The sequence below is a fragment of the Hyperolius riggenbachi genome, chromosome 8, assembly GCF_040937935.1.
Source record: "Hyperolius riggenbachi isolate aHypRig1 chromosome 8, aHypRig1.pri, whole genome shotgun sequence".
Classification (NCBI taxonomy): Eukaryota; Metazoa; Chordata; class Amphibia; order Anura; family Hyperoliidae; genus Hyperolius; species Hyperolius riggenbachi.
This window is the reverse complement of record NC_090653.1, coordinates 136,352,601-136,371,471: the sequence shown is the minus strand read 5'-3', so window position 1 is coordinate 136,371,471 and position 18,871 is coordinate 136,352,601. Positions and strand designations below refer to the sequence as shown.

The window sequence follows — 18,871 nt, the reverse complement described above, 5'->3', positions numbered from 1 at the left end:
GTAGACAGAGTGCCTAAATATTATCTATTTTCTGTTTATCAAGATAACAATTACGGTATGTCCTGATGAAGCGAAAAGATTAAACTTCTCAGTATGAGAGGATGCGGCAGACAAGCTTTTTGAGTATTTGATCTAGTTTTTGAGATTTTGCACCCATGTTTTCATGTATCCAAGAGTATTAATGTTGCTCATATTAACCTGTAATGGCTGATTTTAAAATGGATACACCAGACCAACTTTTAAAGTGTTCTACTCTACATAATCGGATTTATTGGAGCCAAAGTGCTGGAGTGCCGTCATTCTGGAGAGTGGAATGGACTTTACTGAGACTTAATCCACTTTGTAGGGAGTTGCAGCCGCGAGCTGTTAAAAAAGGTGCTGCAAGAGAGCACAATGGTATTAGCAGCTTGTGCAGCGCCCACAGTATAATAAGGGCACACAATATTTTTTAACGACAATAGGAACTCTCAATATGAAAATCACTTAGTGGAAGCCTCTGGGTGCCCAAATTTCCCTGTAATGCTGTAAATTGTGGCTTTGTGGTGGGGAGGGAGCTTGAGAATAAGGCACTAAGGGAGGGGGTGAGGGGGCATGTGAACGTAGGAAGGGGTTTAAAGGCAAGCCACCACCAGGGGAAGGTAAGGGTTAGGTATCGGTAGGGGGAGGGTTAATTATTATTATTATTTAGTAATTACTGTATATATCACTGACATCTTCTGCAGCACTGTACAGAGTATATTTTCTTGTCCCTCAGAGGGGCTCACAGTCTAATCCCTATCATAGTCATATGTCTGTGTATATATTGTGTAGTGTATTTATCGTAGTCTATTGCCAATTTAGGGGGACGCTAATTAACTTAAAGTATCTGTATGTTTTTGGGATATTAATGGTTAGGCATCGGTAGTGGGAGGGTTCAAGGTTAGGCATTGGTAGAGGGTGAGTTAAGGGTTTGGCATGGGTAATCAGTTAAAGATTAGGCATTGGTAGAAGGTGGGTTAAGGATTGGGTGGGTTATTAAAGATTACAGTTATTAATTAATTAAGTAGTAGAATGGTAATAATTTTACCAACATTCTACTAGTGGCAGTATTTTTTTGTAGGCTATTTTAGTACATGTTCCCGTTGTAGTCCTTAAAGAAAAGGGGAGTGTGACACTTAAAGTTTTGAGTTCACTAATGTTACATGGTTATGGTGGAATCTCCATGAATTTTTGAACTTCTGCTCCTAAAATATATATTTGGCGGTGCTGGATGGATATTGCACAAAATATTAAAACCCTTGTTTGAAAAAGTACTGGGGTAATAACAGAATTGCCCAAAGCATAATATCTTCAAGTGGTGGTTCCAAGGACTGAAGACACTGAGCTAAGCACACACTATACACCTCTTCATGGTTCCTTTGAATCCTTACTTTCTGGATCAGTTTGGAGAGCAGAAACTGGATCAGTTAAGCTCTTTGACACTTTTTACTCCACAACAGCATTCCCGTTGTGCCAGCTTGGTTGAAGGTTCAGTGAATCAGTGTGTAAAGATGGCGTATTTCAAAGATGTACGGGGAAAGTGTAGCTGGAGATCCCAGGTAAGATTTTGTTTATAAATGCAAGACTTTGAATAGTGATCAGGTCAGTGGTCTTGCTTTTGTGGTGTACTGCACTAGGATTACTTTCTTTATGAAAAAAATAGAACAATAATCGTACAGATTGAAGGCATTGTCTTTAGGCTACGGTAATTTCACACTATGTGAATTGCATGATACCCATGCTGCAGCTTGGGCATAATGCTATGCATACTCTGTATGCATGCATACAGTATTTTCATAGGAAGAAAAATTGCTATGTAAGGTGCACGTTTTCATACTCGTTATCCAGAAAGTCTATGTAGAAAATGCACTGTGATAACGCAATCCGTTACAGCACAAATAGTATGGGCAGTGAGTTTACATGCAGTATTGTCCTATATTATATCGCAGTGGAATGCATGTGGGAATGCGCCTTTAGTGAAATTAGCTGATGCTCATGCATCCATTTTGCTTAAAGCCAGTAATACTATCTAGAGTCCTTCTGCAATATATTTATGGTGTTCTTCTTCCTACTAAAAGGAAAAGCTACATCCTTTCTTGCTTTATTTAGCCTTAAAAGATACCCAAGGCAAAATTGACAATAGTGCTAATGCCTACCGCTCCCTCATTCACCTCTGTCCACCTCCATTTCAGTGTAAAGGACCCTGTAAGTTGCGGCCAGGTCACACACTACTGTGAAAGTGCTGGCCTGGTGGCGTGTCCTTGACCGCACTTCCATGACTGGGAGTGCTTTGCGCATTCACACCACATAATGCCTTGTGGTGTGCATGTGCAGAGCACTCCCAGCCACCAGAGCGCAATCAAAGATGTGCGCCGATGGGCAAGCACTTGCACAGATTTGCGTGACCTGTCTGACTTGGCACACTTACTGGGGCTTTTACAACTGAACGGAGGGGGACAGAGGTAACGGTTAGAGCGGTGAGCATGAGGACTCCTGCCCATACATGCCTGGAGCCTTCATTTGCACTAATGAGTTTGCCTCGGGTATCATTTAAAGAACAGATCCCACCTCAAAATGTAGGGTGACTATTTTTTGTGTTACTCCATGTTTGTATTTTTCTCACGATAGACCAATGCTTCCTAATGGTGCCCATACACAATACAATAAAGACGTTCGATTTTCTCCTTTATTTTTGATCAAGAAAAATGAACGATTATCCAATTTTTTCAATAAAAATCCAATCGGACATGTTGGATAAATCTTTATATTCGATCTAATAATAATAATGACATCGAACTAAATTATCTAATCGAAAAAAATGAAAAAATTGTACCATGTATGGGCACCATTAGTTTTTTTTTTTTATTGACACTTTTATCCATATTGGTGAAAGTGTTTTTTACTGTTTATTGAATATCAGTGAACTATCCATTGTGTTAATAAGCTGACCAAGGTAGATTGAGGAGAACACTGTCTCATTCCATCCCATGATGCAGGAAACCGGTTAGCAGGACAGACACAAAGGATAAAAGGAAAGTAAATTAAGTCTAGGTCCCAGCTAGCGTTCATACCATATGGAATATGGGTTTCTAATTACATTATCTAAAATGCCTCTAGTCACCACCCTGCACGTCATGGAAGTGTGTGAAGCCCCCTGTAATGTTAAGATATCCTTTGTCTCAATGCCTGGATGGTGCAGCCAACATATTGTATCCCCTAAATAGAGCAGGTAATGACACAACAAACCAGGTATTGCAATTAATATATTGCCGAAGGGGGTAGGACTTACCATTAAACATAGAAATAACTTTACGCACAGGGCAGTGGCATGAGCAGTAATTGCAAGTAGAGTAATTGCACTTAAAGGATCCGACCACAGAGAGCCAAACGGGACGTTGGACATTAGCAGATGAGTGAAAAAGGGGATAATGTAGTGTCAAGTGAGGCGACCTGTCTATAGGTGAAATTAAATCCAGATTGCGAGACTTTATGCAGTTTTTCAAATGCAAATAGGATGCATCTCTTCACTATATCAACTACTTGATTATATTTTTGGCTATAGGTAGTAATGAAATTCACTGACCCTTTGTTGAAACCACGTCTTGTGGAGTTTTTTCTACTGTGATCAGAGTTGAGAAGCAAGGAGCTCCTGTCTCCAAAGAAGGCTATAGTTTGGGCTTTTTGCACCACTTCCCTAGAATAACCCATGCCATTATATGTTGATGGGCGATGTACTAAGAGCTTAAAGCGGATCTGAGATGAAAAACTAACTATAACAAGTAACTTGTCTATATATCTTATCTAAAGTTTAGATAGTTTACACAGCAAATCTAGCTGCAAACAGCTTTAATAGAAAATTATTATTTCTTCCTGTGATACAATGACAGCAGCCATGTAGATTGTAAATATTACACAGAGGCAGGCTTATCTGTATCTTGAGCACTCAGCCTATGGAAAAAAACGAATCCCCCCTCCTCCCTCCTCCTCTCTGCCTCTGAAATCAATGGCTAGTAACACCTCCTCCTCCTGCCCAGACTGAGCTCCCATGAGCCCTTGCTACTACCAAGGCTCTCTGAAAACTTGTGGGCGTGGTTTATTTAGTTAATAGGAAATTAGAGTATTAAAACAACAAAAAAAGTATTTGGCTTGAGGAATGCCCTATAAACAATAGGAAAGGAACACAACTATGCAATGAGTAAAAGTTCACCTCTGATCCACTTTAACCACTTGAGGACCCACCCTTTACCCCCCCTTAAGGACCAGTGCTGTTTGTTGTGATCTGTGCTGGGTGGGCTCTGCAGCCCCCAGCACAGATCAGGGTGCACGCAGAGCGATCAGATCGCCCCCTTTTTCCCCCCCTATGGGGATGATGTGCAGGGGAGGTCTGATCGCTCCTGCGTGCAGGCATGTTGCGGGGGGGGGGCACCTCAAAGCCCCCCTCCGCGGCGACATTCTCCCCTTCCCTCTCCTACCTTTCCCCCCCGGTGATCCGGGCTGCACAGGACGCTATCCGTCCTGTGCAGCCAGTGACAGGACGTCCCCTGTCACATGGCGGCGATCCCCGGCCGCTGATTGGCCGGGGATCGCCGATCTGCCTTACGGCGCTGCTGCGCAGCAGCGCCGTACAATGTAAACAAAGCGGATTATTTCCGCTTGTGTTTACAGATGGCGGCTCGCAGGCTATTCACGGAGCCCCCCGCCGTGAATTGACAGGAAGCAGCCGCTCGCGCGAGCGGCTGCTTCCTGATTAATCAGCCTGCAGCTGGCAACGCAGTACTGCGTCGCTGGTCCTGCAGCTGCCACTTTGCCGACGCACGGTATAAGCGTGCGGTCGGCAAGTGGTTAAGCATGCATTTCTTACTAAGACCTACCTACAAATATGGCTAAGTGAGAGTATATAAGTTCTCTAAAATTAGAACAACTAGCTACAAGACAATATAATTTATAAAAAATGGAAAGTCATCGACAATTAAAACTGATACAAAGTCATCTAAAATATTTATTGAGTACCTCTTCCTGTGCACTGTCCACATTCAATAATTCCTCTAAACAGTAAATATACTGTACACTACAATATAGCACTCATCAGTGGGTTTGTGGCTCTGTAAAAACTCCTCCGTTCTACTTCATGAACCTCACAGTGGTAACAATTGCCACCAGTATACCCTTATGTTGATACATTCACCCCAAAGCTGACCCCCTACAACAGAGGGTTAAAATGATTTAAGGCTGTTTTCAATTAGCAGTGTTTTGTGATGTTTTTTATGTAAATGTATTGAAACTGCTAGGGGATGTTTCCATTAGTGTGATGCATTTGCAACACAATTTTTCCCAATCCCAAATGTCGGTCCTGCTGCATTTTTCATGCGCTCAAGCCTCTATACAAACTTTGCCATCTCTATAGATCACATTTCACTCTATGCACAATAAATGGTGAAAACATTAAAGTGAACCATTGATGAAGCACCATAATGTATTTTGCCATATATATTAGTGGGAACATTAGAGAAAACACCTACCCTGCTGTCTGTTTCATGCTGCACTGCACAACTTGCTTGTTATCAGCCGTGAGAAAATCCCCTACTGAGCATTCCGTCTGGCTTTGCTCAGGAATCATTATAGCTCAGTCTGTCTTCTCTGATGTCTTTTCAAGCCCAAGTCTGCCCCCTTCTGGCTCTGAAGAACAATGCCGATAATTTGTATAAGAAAAACAACAACAACAACATATATATATATATATATATATATATATATATATATATATACACAGTGGGTTGCAAAAGTATTCGGCCCCCTTGAAGTTTTCCACATTTTGTCATATTACTGCCACAAACATGCATCAATTTTATTGGAATTCCACATGAAAGACCAACACGAAGTGGTGTACACATGAGAAGTGGAACGAAAATCATACATGATTCCAAACATTTTTTAGAAATAAATAACTGCAAAGTGGTGTGTGCATAATTATTCGCCCCCTTTGATCTGAGTGCAGTCAGTTGCCTATAGACATTGCCTAATGAGTGCTAATGACTAAATAGAGTGCACCTGTGTGTAATCTAATGTCAGTACAAATACAGCTGCTCTGTGAGGGCCTCAGAGGTTGTCTAAGAGAATATTGGGAGCAACAACACCATGAAGTCCAAAGAACACACCAGACAGGTCAGGGATCAAGTTATTGAGAAATGTAAAGCAGGCTTAGGGTACAAAAAGATTTCCAAAGCCTTGAACATCCCACGGAGCACTGTTCACGCGATCATTCAGAAATGGAAGGAGTATGGCACAACTGTAAACCTACCAAGACAAGGACATCCACCTAAACTCACAGGCCGAACAAGGAGAGCGCTGATCAGAAATGCAGTCAAGAGGCCCATGGTGACTCTGGATGAGCTGCAGAGATCTACAGCTCAGATGGGAGACTCTGTCCATAGGACAACTATTAGTCATGCACTGTACAAAGTTGGCCTTTATGGAAGAGTGGCAAGAAGAAAGGCATTGTTAACAGAAAGCATAAGAAGTCCCGTTTGCAGTTTGCCACAAGCCATGTGGGGGACACACAGAGGCGTATCTGAGTAATATGGTGCCTATGGCAAACACTAAATTTGCGCCCCCCCCCCTTCAAATACTAGTTTAAAGTGTCTCTGTAACATAAATTGAGTAGCCATGATCACTTATATTTTAGATTTAAGTAGCCATGTGCCTCAAATGCCAATAAATAGTCTGGCTGCATGCTGAGGTGGATGGGGGCAGCATCCGGCTGCTTGCTGGGGTGGGTGGGTGGCAGCATCCGGCTGGGGTGAGTGGCAGAATCTGGCTGCTTGCTGGGGTGGGTGGGTGGCAGCATCTGGCTGGGGTGGGTGGCAGCATCTGGCTGCTTGCTGGGGTTGGTGAAGTAGCAGCATCTGGCTGGGTGGGTGGGTTTTGGGTGATGGCAGTATGCTGGGGTGGATGGATGGCAGAATCTGGCTGGGGTGGGTGGGATGTATGGCAGAATCTGGCTCGGGTGGGATGGATGGCAGAATCTGGCTGGGGTGGGTGAGGTGGATGGCAGAATCTGGCTGGGGTGGATGGATGACAGAATCTGGCTGGGGTGGATGGATGGATGGATGGATGGATGGCAGAATCTGGCTGGGATGGATGGATGGCAGAATCTGTCTGGGATGAATGGATGGATGGCAGACTCTGGCTGGGATGGATGGCAGAATCTGGCTGGGATGGATGGCAGAATCTGGCTGGGATGGATGGATGGCAGAATCTGGCTGAGGTGGATGGATGACAGAACCTGGCTGGGATGAATGGCAGAATCTGGCTGGGATGGATGGATGGGTTTGGGTGATGGCAGCATCTGGCTGTATGCTGGGGTGGATGGATGGCAGAATCTGGCTGGGGTAGATGGATGGATGGATGGATGGAAGAATCTGGCTGGGGTGGATGGATGGCAGAATCTGGCTGGGATGGATGGATGGCAGAATCTGGCTGGGATGGATGGATGGCAGAATCTGGCTGAGGTGGATGGATGGATGGATGGATGGATAGATGGCAGAATCTGGCTGGGGTGGATGGATGGCAGAATCTGGCTGGGGTAGATGGATGGATGGATGACAGAATCTGGCTGGGGTAGATGGATGGATGGATGACAGAATCTGGCTGGGGTGGATGGATGGATGGATGGATGGATGGCAGAATCTGGCTGGGGTAGATGGATGGATGGATGACAGAATCTGGCTGGGGTAGATGGATGGATGGATGACAGAATCTGGCTGGGGTGGATGGATGGATGGATGGATGGATGGCAGAATCTGGCTAGGGTGGGGTGGGTACTCACAGTGTTTCAGCACTCATTGCCCCACCACGTGTAGCACAGAGGTTCAGTCAGTGACCAACAGTACTGCATCTCTCCCCTTCCTGCAGCTACTCTGTAATCCACAGGCTGGGTCTGTTCAGAGAAGCAGGAAGACCAGCCAGGCGATTGTAGGGCAGCTGTGGAGGGGGAGAGATGTCGATCTGCATGTCACTAACTTTCTGTGTTCTTGTGGTGGGGAAACGACTGCTGGAATGTTACTGTCCCTAGCAGCTTAAGAGGGAGGGAGAACAGACACGGAGCTGCAGCATTCCACAGCCTAGAAGCCTTGAGCAGCCATCACTGATCTTCGGTGCTCACTCAAGCGGATTGATGGCTGCAGGACCCGAGGTAATATAGTTATGAAACAGCTGAAGAGAAGGGGAGGGAAGCTGTAATGATCCCTGCCCACTCGATTTACACAGCACGAGCGGAGGGCAGAAGCAAAGCATTGATTCACAGCACAGGGAGGAGGAAGAGGGAACTGCGCCCCCCTAGTAGCTGGAAGGAGGCGGCGCCCAGGGCATTAGTCACGCCTGCACGTCTGTAGATACGCCTCTGGGGACACAGCAACCATGTGGAAGAAGGTGCTCTGGACAGATGAGACCAAAATGGAACTTTTTGGCCAAAATGCAGAACGCTATGTGTGGCGGAAAACTAACACTGCACATCACTCTGAACACACTATCCCCACTGTCAAATATGGTGGTGACAGCATCATGCTTGGGGGGGGGGGGTGCATCTTGTCAGCAGGGACAGGGAAGCTGGTCAGAGTTGATGGGAAGATGGATGGAGCCAAATACAGGGCAAACTTGGAAGAAAACCTCTTGGAGATGGCAAAAGACTTGAGACTGGGGCGGAGGTTCACCTTCCAGCAGGACAATGACCCTAAACATAAAGCCAGGGCAACAATGGAATGGTTTAAAACAAAACATATCTTTGTGTTAGAATGGCCCAGTCAAAGTCCAGATCTAAATCCAATCGAGAATCTGTGGCAAGATCTGAAAACTGCTGTTCACAAACGCTGTCCATCTAATCTGACTGAGCTGGAGCTGTTTTGCAAACAAGAATGGGCAAGGATTTTAGTCTCTAGATGTGTGTAACGATTGTGGAACTTTCTCCGTGATCAGCGCACAACGCGTGCGCTGATACGGCGGAAATCCTCCACAAGCGTATAATTGCAGGAACCCAGCAAAAGGTGCTACGCACCCGTAGAGGGAAATTCCTGTCGGCAGATGGCGCTGGGGAGTGCAGAGGAACCAATCCTCTGTACCGCCACAAATGCCAGACAGGAAGCGCAGAACGCAATCGCAAGAGAAGCGATTGCGAATGAGAATGAGCAAAGGGACAGGTTGTATGTGTGTGCGCCAATCTAGTCGCCACCCCGCGACAGCGCACACACAACAGCAGATACGAAACAGAAACGCAACCGCAAGAAAGGCGATTGCCAGAAGTGACACAAGGCAGATCAGAACAGAATACGAGGATAGCAAAGGCACAGCAAATCATACAACGAGAAGGTAAAGAAAACAACAAACGCTAACTGAACACGAACACCGCACTCATTCGCAACAGTGCACGTGTTCGTGCGTGGTCCCCGCGTGATAAGCACAACAGGGACAAGCACGCCTAACTAACCACCGACAGACAAACATAAAACAGAGGACGCGAGCACTTGCTTAACGGTTACCTCACCGAGCCTCCAGCAAGCGTTCGTAGCAGACAAGACAGACACATGAAAACAGGAACAAGCGAGAGACAGATCCACAGCACTAGCGAAAGAGGCTAGTGTGATACAGGAAGACAGAACAGAAGGATCCACAGCGCTAGCGCAAGATGCTAGTGCGATCCAGGTACAGAGTAGCAGAACAGAAGGATCCACAGCACTAGCACAGGATGCTAGTGCGATCCAGGTACAGAGTAGCAGAACAGAAGGATCCACAGCACTAGCGCAGGATGCTAGTGCGATCCAGGTACAGAGTAGCAGAACAGAAGGATCCACAGCACTAGCGCAGGATGCTAGTGCGATCCAGGTACAGAGTAGCAGAACAGAAGGATCCACAGCACTAGCGCAGGATGCTAGTGCGATCCAGGTACAGAGTAGCAGAACAGAAGGATCCACAGCACTAGCGCAGGATGCTAGTGCGATCCAAGGAGACAGATCAGAAGGGGCTACCAGTAACAACCGCTGTTCCGGTTAGCACCCAGACACACAGAACGATTTCCTGTCGACCACCGCTGGGACAGGACAATCGCAACAGACAAACAAAACAGATAAGCAATCCTAACTGCACTAGGGAAACCTGCCTAGCGCAGTTTCAGGAATTACTCTAAGCTGATCTTCAAACAGAGAGTAAGGCTGACACTCCTCCAGTAGTGTTTCACAGGAAGGAATCCTTATGACCAGCCAAGCATTGTGGGAAACACATAGTACTTATAGTACACGCCTCCAATGAATGTGGCCAGGCAATTTGCATGACAACGTATGCAAATTCCTCAGCAAGCACAAGCTGCAAAACTGACAGAAGGTCTCCTTTCCAGAGTCCTGCAGCATGCAAACCTAAACAATGGTCAAAAGGCTGCCTGCCTGCGCAGGCAGCTAAGCGGATTCTCACAGTACCCCCCCTTCTAGGGTCGAATTCCAGACGACCCTCAAAACTGATCTCTCCAAACCACTTTAACAGAAGACTCATGAAGGTCGGGACAGCCCGACAAGGTCCAATTCCAGAGTCAGTCCACCCGAAACCGACCTCATCGGAAACAGAAGCCACCGAAACATGCCCATCAGCACTACAAGTCTCAGCGTAACACCCATCAGGACTGTGGATACCAGAGAAGAAGCCTTCGACACCCTCCAGACAATACCCACCACCTTCGAAGGAGCGTCCGAAAATACCAAATCTGCCACAAAATCTGTTCGAAGTGTCTCTTTCAAAACAAAAGCCGCTGTTGATCGTATTCAGGGTACCAAGCAAAACTTCTCTCAGAATCTCCCAGAACGCCTTGAAGCTCCGCAGAGATTCCAAGAAGCCAGAACGCTCACCAGGCTCACATGGAGAGCTACCAAGCACCCCCATGGAACCTATGACAGTTCCAGATTCAGAATTAGCAGGACACCCATCGAGATCAGGACTTTCAGGGACCACTTCTGGGCATGCAAGCAGGCAGGCTAAATCAGAACATGTCTCCACCGAGGAAGCATCTGAGTACGCTGGTAACTGAGGCACACTTGGGCTTTCTGGGTCACAGAGCACACTGGGGTACACCAGCACAGGAGAAACCGCAGGACATGTCGGGGAACTGCCAACCTCAGAGTCCGGCACGACAAGACCAAAACCAGGACCGGGCAGAAAATCATCACGAGTAGAGGTCACAGGTACTGGTCTTTCAAAAGAAGACTCGGTCTCAGGCTTAGAAATCTCAATCACTGTAATGGTATCTGACAGAAATTCATCATTGACTACACATGACTGAAGCTCCACCAGAGCTGAAAAGGTAGCCAGCAAGGCAGCAATGCCTACGGAAGAGGGCAACACCTCAGAAGGACTTGGGGGGCAGGAGACATCTCCTACAAGTTCTGCACCCTTTGGGAGGAACTCGGAGACCTCCAGAACATCAAACAAGACCTCAGGAACATCATTTTCCAGGTTTTCTAAAAAGGATTCTGAACTATCCATGTTACAGGGCTGAACATTAAATACCTCCTGCAGGCAGGGCAGATGTCCCAGGAATGGTTCCACCATAACCTACAGGAATATTTACTGGAACACACACTGACTCCCTAACTTCATTCTCACTGTACCCAGAATTCTGTGTGGCAGTCAAACTAGCTTGTAACTCCAAAACTGCAGAAAAACAGGTGAGTATAGTGGCAATACCTAGACGAGCCTCTAGGGACACTGCAGGGGATTCTGAGCAAGGCCACATTGACTCATCCAGAGTACAGGGTGCAGAATCAGCACTTCCCGCAGAGCAAGAAAGGGGCTCACAGACGTCAGTGTGAAAGGAAAACATGTTTTCATTCATGGTACAGGGCAGGTTCAGAGAAAGCGTCTCTGAACAAGGCAAAGAAGGTTCAGCATCAGATTCGCAAAACCGAAGAGCTGTCTCACTCTTAGATTCGGCTAACAATGTCGAATCCGAGGAGTCAGAACGCAAAACCTGCGAATCAAAAATCACTTTAGGTTGTGAAAGTGATGCTTCCATAGCGCAAACCTCCGCAATCTGCGGAGCAGACTGCAAGGCATCTAGGACCGAAACACTGGAGCAACTGTCATCAGGCAACGGGCCCCTACAGGTGTGAACAGGGTGAGACAGAAACTCATTTGCAGAAGAAATGGCGACATCAACCGGATAAACTTTATTAGGCATAATAATTTTACTTTTGACGCTGCATAGTCGAGAAATTTTCCCCATAGCAGGGTCACAGACGGAAGATCTCAAAGATCTGTTTCTAAATGACAAAGGATCCCACACATCCTTGAGGAAACCGGCAGACTCATGCCAATCACAATCTGCAGGAACATCCGAGAAACAGGCATCAGATCGCACAGATTCAAACTGCACACTGTCAGGAGAGAATCCTTCAGGATTCGCACAGGAATCAACCACAGCGGCACACTCATTCATTTCAGATTGCACAAAGTCAAGACTCACATGCTTTACCCCAGAAAGGCAGGAACAATCATCCGACAACGATGTCTCTTTATTGGAATCAATTGGTTGGTGTGTGTGCAACTCATCCAAAATTGTCTGCCACACATAAATCACCAGATCCACATCACCCTCGTCACATTCATCGGAATCAATCAAAAGGTACATAGAATCGAGACAATCATTCAAGACATCCTTGCTTTTTGCGATGTAAAAATCGCAAAAGGCTTTCCAATCAAAATCGAATTCCTCCAGCAAGGCCCCAACATCCCAAGAAGCAAATGGGGGTTCAAACAGGCCAGTATCCAGATAATCTCCATAGGGGTGGAGTTCAGGAACAAGAACAGATTTTTTAACTGCTTTAATATAGTGTGCGATCCTACCTATAGTAGGATCCACATAAGCTTTGGATTGGGGCAAAAAACCTGGAAACTGATCAGCAGATGCATACTCAACAAAATCATACAAATCGGAAATTCCGTCTACACTGGGGTTTTGGGTTGGGCTGGTCATACTGTAACGATTGTGGAACTTTCTCTGTGATCAGCGCACAACGCGTGCGCTGATACGGCGGAAATCCTCCACAAGCGTATAATTGCAGGATTATTTACTCCAAAACCATTTAGGCGGCCACATGTTTATAATTAGCACAACTCATACGAGGAGATACTCTGGTACCTGACTATTATAGCATCAATACATATACAACCAGGGAATCTTCATGTGCTTATATTCAATTTATTCTAGACCTGCAAAATCCATTGCCGAAACAGTGGTACACAAACATTTAAAACATCCTAAAAACATGATCTGACACTGGAGCTATTACTAAGTGCAATCCCACTGTCCCTGTGATGGTTTGTACCGTCTCAATCGCCCAGCCTCAGCCTATGCAATTAGATCGGTTACCCAATCACTATTGGACATGTGTGGGCCCTCCACCGGCGCACACCACGAGGCCTCCGCATGCAATCTGTATAGTGCACTGTAACTGACCGCCGGCCGGCTAGCTGCTGGACTTCTCTAACACAGTTCATCAAAAGACAAATACGACACTTCTGGCAATTCTTCTGGGGGACACCATTCCTGTTGCAACAGCCAACAGCCCTCTCACTTGCTGTATGTACCGCCTTGTTAGTGTCCTGTGTGATGTCATTACCCGGCAACTTGTCATATGTTTTATCCACCCCACAGGGCTGCACAATGAACAGATGAACTTTTGAATAGGGTTTACTCACAACCTTCACGCAGTAATGCGCTCTTCCGAGGGAGCTTCGCTCAGGGCTCCTGAAGTTACGGATGCCCGACGCAATTTTGCATCACCTCTCGGCGTCTTTCTGCACCGGCTGCTTCCTGTAGTCTCGCGTAGGTTCCTGGCGTGGCCCGGCGTCCCGGGATTGTGAGCGCTCACATGTGTCAGTCAGGCCCCGCCCGCTGACGCGTTTCGCCCCGCCCACGGGGCTTTCTCAAAACGAAATGGGGATGGAGTTCCCTTCGGCAGTGTGGCCTTATAGACCCGTACCTCCCAGTTGAAAGGTCATCCTGGCTACAATACCGCCATCTTTATTCTGGTGAGAGAGGGCAAATCAGCGGAGCTTTAGAACACTAGATCACACATCAGTTATTTCTTCATTAGGAGTTATTAGACCCATTCATTCTTTTCATTTTCCGTCTACCTCATCTTTCGATATAATTCCATCACTTTAGTTCAGAAAATACACCATATTCAGATCAGAGTTCAGACCTTCTGGGATCCTTGTTCCCAAACGATAGATCCAAGTTGCTTCTATTTTATATAATTCATTCTCTATGTCACCTCCTCTGTGTGACACTTTTTGTTTTATAATTCCCTTAAAACGTAGCCCAGATGGATCTTTGTTATGATAGCGGGCAAAATGGGTCCCCAGAGGGCTGTCCTTTTCCGCTTTTTCAATGTTTTTCACATGTTCCCCTATTCTTGTACCAAGTCGTCGTTTAGTTTTGCCAACATATAATAAATTACACGGGCATTTAATACAGTACACCACCCTTTCTGAATTGCAATTAATATTATCTCTAATATCAAATTCTCTTGTACCCTTTGCATTTGTAAACGTTTTTGATCTCTCTACTAGCCCACACACATTACAATCACCACAGCTAAACATTCCAAATTTTTGAGGGAATTTGTTTAACCATGTGTCTTTTGTTTTACTCAAAAATTCTGATCTCACCAACTCATTTTTTAAGTTCCTCGCCTTTCTAGCTGTCATATAGGGTCTTTCACCTACCAAATTCTTGATGCGTTTATCAACCAACAAAATCCCCCAATGTTTCTGTAACACTTTCTGCAATGCATACCAATGGGCCCCATATGTAGTTACAAATCTAATAGGGTCATTCTTTTCCCCACCAACTGTCAATTTTTTACCTGGTGATCGCCCTGTTCTTAATTCATCCCTATTTTTTTCCAACATTTTTTCAAATTCCAACTCGACCAACTCTTCAGGATATCCTCTCTCAAATAGCCTCTGGCTCAACTCATGGCCTTCTCTCACAAAATCCTCGTCCAGAGTACAATTTCTTCTATGTCTGTAGAATTGTCCCCTAGGCACAGCTTTTCTCTGTGACACCAAGTGATGACTTGAGTAATGTAGCAATGTATTCCCTGCTGTCGGTTTCCTAAATGTAGTCGTCACCAACCTTCCATTTTCCTTTCTAATTTTTAAATCCAGGAATGATAATTCCTTATCACTCCAATCATATGTAAATTTAAGGTTTCTCTCGTTGGTTCCCAACCCCTCAATGAACCTCCTTAACTGCTCACTGGTGCCTCGCCAGACCAGGAGCACGTCGTCCATGAACCTCAGCCATAAGCGAACATGCCTCTGGAAGAGGTCCATGGGGTACACATCCTGCCGCTCCCACAGCCCCAGGTGTAAACAAGCGTAGGCAGGGGCACAGGATGCCCCCATCGACGTGCCCCTGGTCTGGCGATAAAAGCGCCCATCGAAGCAGAAGCAATTGTACTCCAGGACTAATTGTAAGGCCTCCACCACAAACTCATTGTGGAGTGCGGAATCCGGGTAGTACTCACCAAGGAAGAAATCCACTGCAGCCAATCCCACATCATGGGGAATTGAAGTATACAGGCCCTCGACATCCACACTCACCACCAATTCCTCCTCACCGACAGGGAGACCTTCCAGGACGGCCAAAACGTCACCTGTATCCCTAACAAATGAGGGTAGGCCTTCCACCAAAGGCTTTAGTTTTCCATCCAGAAACTTACCTAGTCTCTCCAATGGACCATCAATACCTGACACAATTGGCCGCCCCGGCGGTTTCTCCCTGTCCTTATGTATCTTAGGAATTATGTAGAATATCGGGGCCTTAAAAGTATTTACGCTGCAAAACTCGGCCTCTCTCCCTGTGAGCACCCCCATCTCCTTCCCTAAATCCACAATCGAGTTAACTTTGGTTTTAATTGCCAAAAATGGATTTTCTCTTAATCTCAGATATGTATTTTGATCATTCAACAATCTAAGACACTCATTTTTATAATACTCTGCAGTGAGGATGACCACATTACCTCCCTTATCACTAGCACGAATCACAATATCATCTTTTCTTTTTAAGAATTCCAATGCCTCTCTTTCACCAGGGGAGAGGTTGTCACTTCTTGCGGTTCTTTTCGGGGTCCAATTTATTTTTTCTAAATCTTTTTGGACAAGATCTCTAAAGGTCTTCAGTTTATAGTTCAATTGGGGCATAAATCGAGATTTTTTCCTTACATTCAATGGACAGGGATTGAGATGTTCTACCTCACTTATGGGGCCCCCAGCATTCTCCGTTCCTCCTTCATCCCAAAGGGACTCCAGAGCTCTCAAGGCATCACGATCCTGCACTGACATCTGTCCCACACAGGTATTCACTTCCTGTGGTGCCTCCCCACTAATCTCTCCCCCTCCCTGTTCCTCAAACATTAACTTAAGGGCAACTCTTCTCAAAAAGAAGGTAAGATCTTTAAAAACACTGAATTCATCCCCACCACAAAATGGTGCAAATGAAAGACCTCTCTTTAATAACTTATGACAGTCATCCGTTAGGGCAATATCTGTCAAATTAATGACATCATTGTTTAGACCTAGATTATCCATTACTTCTGTCCCCTCACTGGCTGTACTCTTTTCTTCACTTCTTTCTGACTGTCTTTTTGTGTTTTCAATATACCCTTTGCCCCCACTTCCTTTTCCTGATCCTCCTCTTCTTCCTCTTCTCCTTCTACCTCCTCCTCCTTGTCCTGATCTAAAAAAATGACTCCACCTTTTCCTGAACCTGCCTCCCCTTTATCCTCCCCCTCTTTTTTCCTTCTCCATTGTCTACTTCTAGACCTGCTCCTTGGTCTACCTCTCTGACATTCAAAAAACTCTCCCTTATTCCATGATTTCACATCTTCATTGAATTTTTGTAGTTTTTCCTTTTTTATTTTCTCCTGATTTTTCTCCACATCAAACTTTAATTGTTTATTCAATTTTTCAAATTTTGAGTGTTTCTGGAACAAATCTAGTTTCCCTTTGCTTACTTCTATCTCTCCGTTCAATTCACCCAATTGCAATTCCTCCTCTTCCACTATCATCTTCATAATTGTTAAACCTCTCACAATACAGTCCTCTTTCCATTTGACCATGAATCGCTCTGTCTGTAGGTGTTCTGCTGGTATGATCCGCTCCCTAAGACCCCAGGGAATAACTCGCTCTTTGATGTAGAATTTCAAAGTTGAAATATCCCACTTCCTCCTTAAAGATTTTATCAGCAACTTTTTGTGTTCTCTAAACAAGGGTTCTACCTCATCTGTCTCTCCCGAGCCCCTATTGTGACTGACCCTCTGTCCCTCAAATGCCCCACTGATATCTTCCTCTATCTCTGTAGAAATGACGTAAGCCATGACTTATCCCTCAATCCCTTTGGGTACAATCACCACTAAAAGAGCAATTATTGTGTGACCACCTCCCGTGATTTTGCAGGTCAAATATATTGCTCCATCCAGAGCTCATGTGTCCCGGCCCATACAATACAATATTATTTACTCCAAAACCATTTAGGCGGCCACATGTTTATAATTAGCACAACTCATACGAGGAGATACTCTGGTACCTCACTATTATAGCATCAATACATATACAACCAGGGAATCTTCATGTGCTTATATTCAATTTATTCTAGACCTGCAAAATCCATTGCCGAAACAGTGGTACACAAACATTTAAAACATCCTAAAAACATGATCTGACACTGGAGCTATTACTAAGTGCAATCCCACTGTCCCTGTGATGGTTTGTACCGTCTCAATCGCCCAGCCTCAGCCTATGCAATTAGATCGGTTACCCAATCACTATTGGACATGTGTGGGCCCTCCACCGGCGCACACCACGAGGCCTCCGCATGCAATCTGTATAGTGCACTGTAACTGACCGCCGGCCGGCTAGCTGCTGGACTTCTCTAACACAGTTCATCAAAAGACAAATACGACACTTCTGGCAATTCTTCTGGGGGACACCATTCCTGTTGCAACAGCCAACAGCCCTCTCACTTGCTGTATGTACCGCCTTGTTAGTGTCCTGTGTGATGTCATTACCCGGCAACTTGTCATATGTTTTATCCACCCCACAGGGCTGCACAATGAACAGATGAACTTTTGAATAGGGTTTACTCACAACCTTCACGCAGTAATGCGCTCTTCCGAGGGAGCTTCGCTCAGGGCTCCTGAAGTTACGGATGCCCGACGCAATTTTGCATCACCTCTCGGCGTCTTTCTGCACCGGCTGCTTCCTGTAGTCTCGCGTAGGTTCCTGGCGTGGCCCGGCGTCCCGGGATTGTGAGCGCTCACATGTGTCAGTCAGGCCCCGCCCGCTGACGCGTTTCGCCCCGCCCACGGGGCTTTCTCAAAACGAAATGGGGATGGAGTTCCCTTCGGCAGTGTGGCCTTATAGACCCGTCCCTCCCAGTTGAAAGGTCATCCTGGCTACAATACCGCCATCTTTATTCTGGTGAGAGAGGGCAAATCAGCGGAGCTTTAGAACACTAGATCACACATCAGTTATTTCTTCATTAGGAGTTATTAGACCCATTCATTCTTTTCATTTTCCGTCTACCTCATCTTTCAATATAATTCCATCACTTTAGTTCAGAAAATACACCATATTCAGATCAGAGTTCAGACCTTCTGGGATCCTTGTTCCCAAACGATAGATCCAAGTTGCTTCTATTTTATATAATTCATTCTCTATGTCACCTCCTCTGTGTGACACTTTTTGTTTTATAATTCCCTTAAAACGTAGCCCAGATGGATCTTTGTTATGATAGCGGGCAAAATGGGTC

General features: G+C 45.6%; 1 protein-coding gene across 2 annotated transcripts in view; it reads left to right on the top strand.

The window, feature by feature from the left end:
* VSIG1 (V-set and immunoglobulin domain containing 1) overlaps positions 1–18,871 on the top strand; it is a 53,689-nt gene that overhangs the window by 11,830 nt on the left and 22,988 nt on the right. The window contains exon 3 of one of the 2 annotated variants that reach the window (XM_068249611.1): positions 1,479–1,577. The exons of the other annotated variant lie outside the window; for it this stretch is intronic. Within the exon in view, the coding sequence (XP_068105712.1) occupies positions 1,479–1,577 (99 nt within the window). The remainder of the gene's footprint in view (positions 1–1,478; positions 1,578–18,871) is intronic. 2 annotated transcript variants of the gene reach the window in all.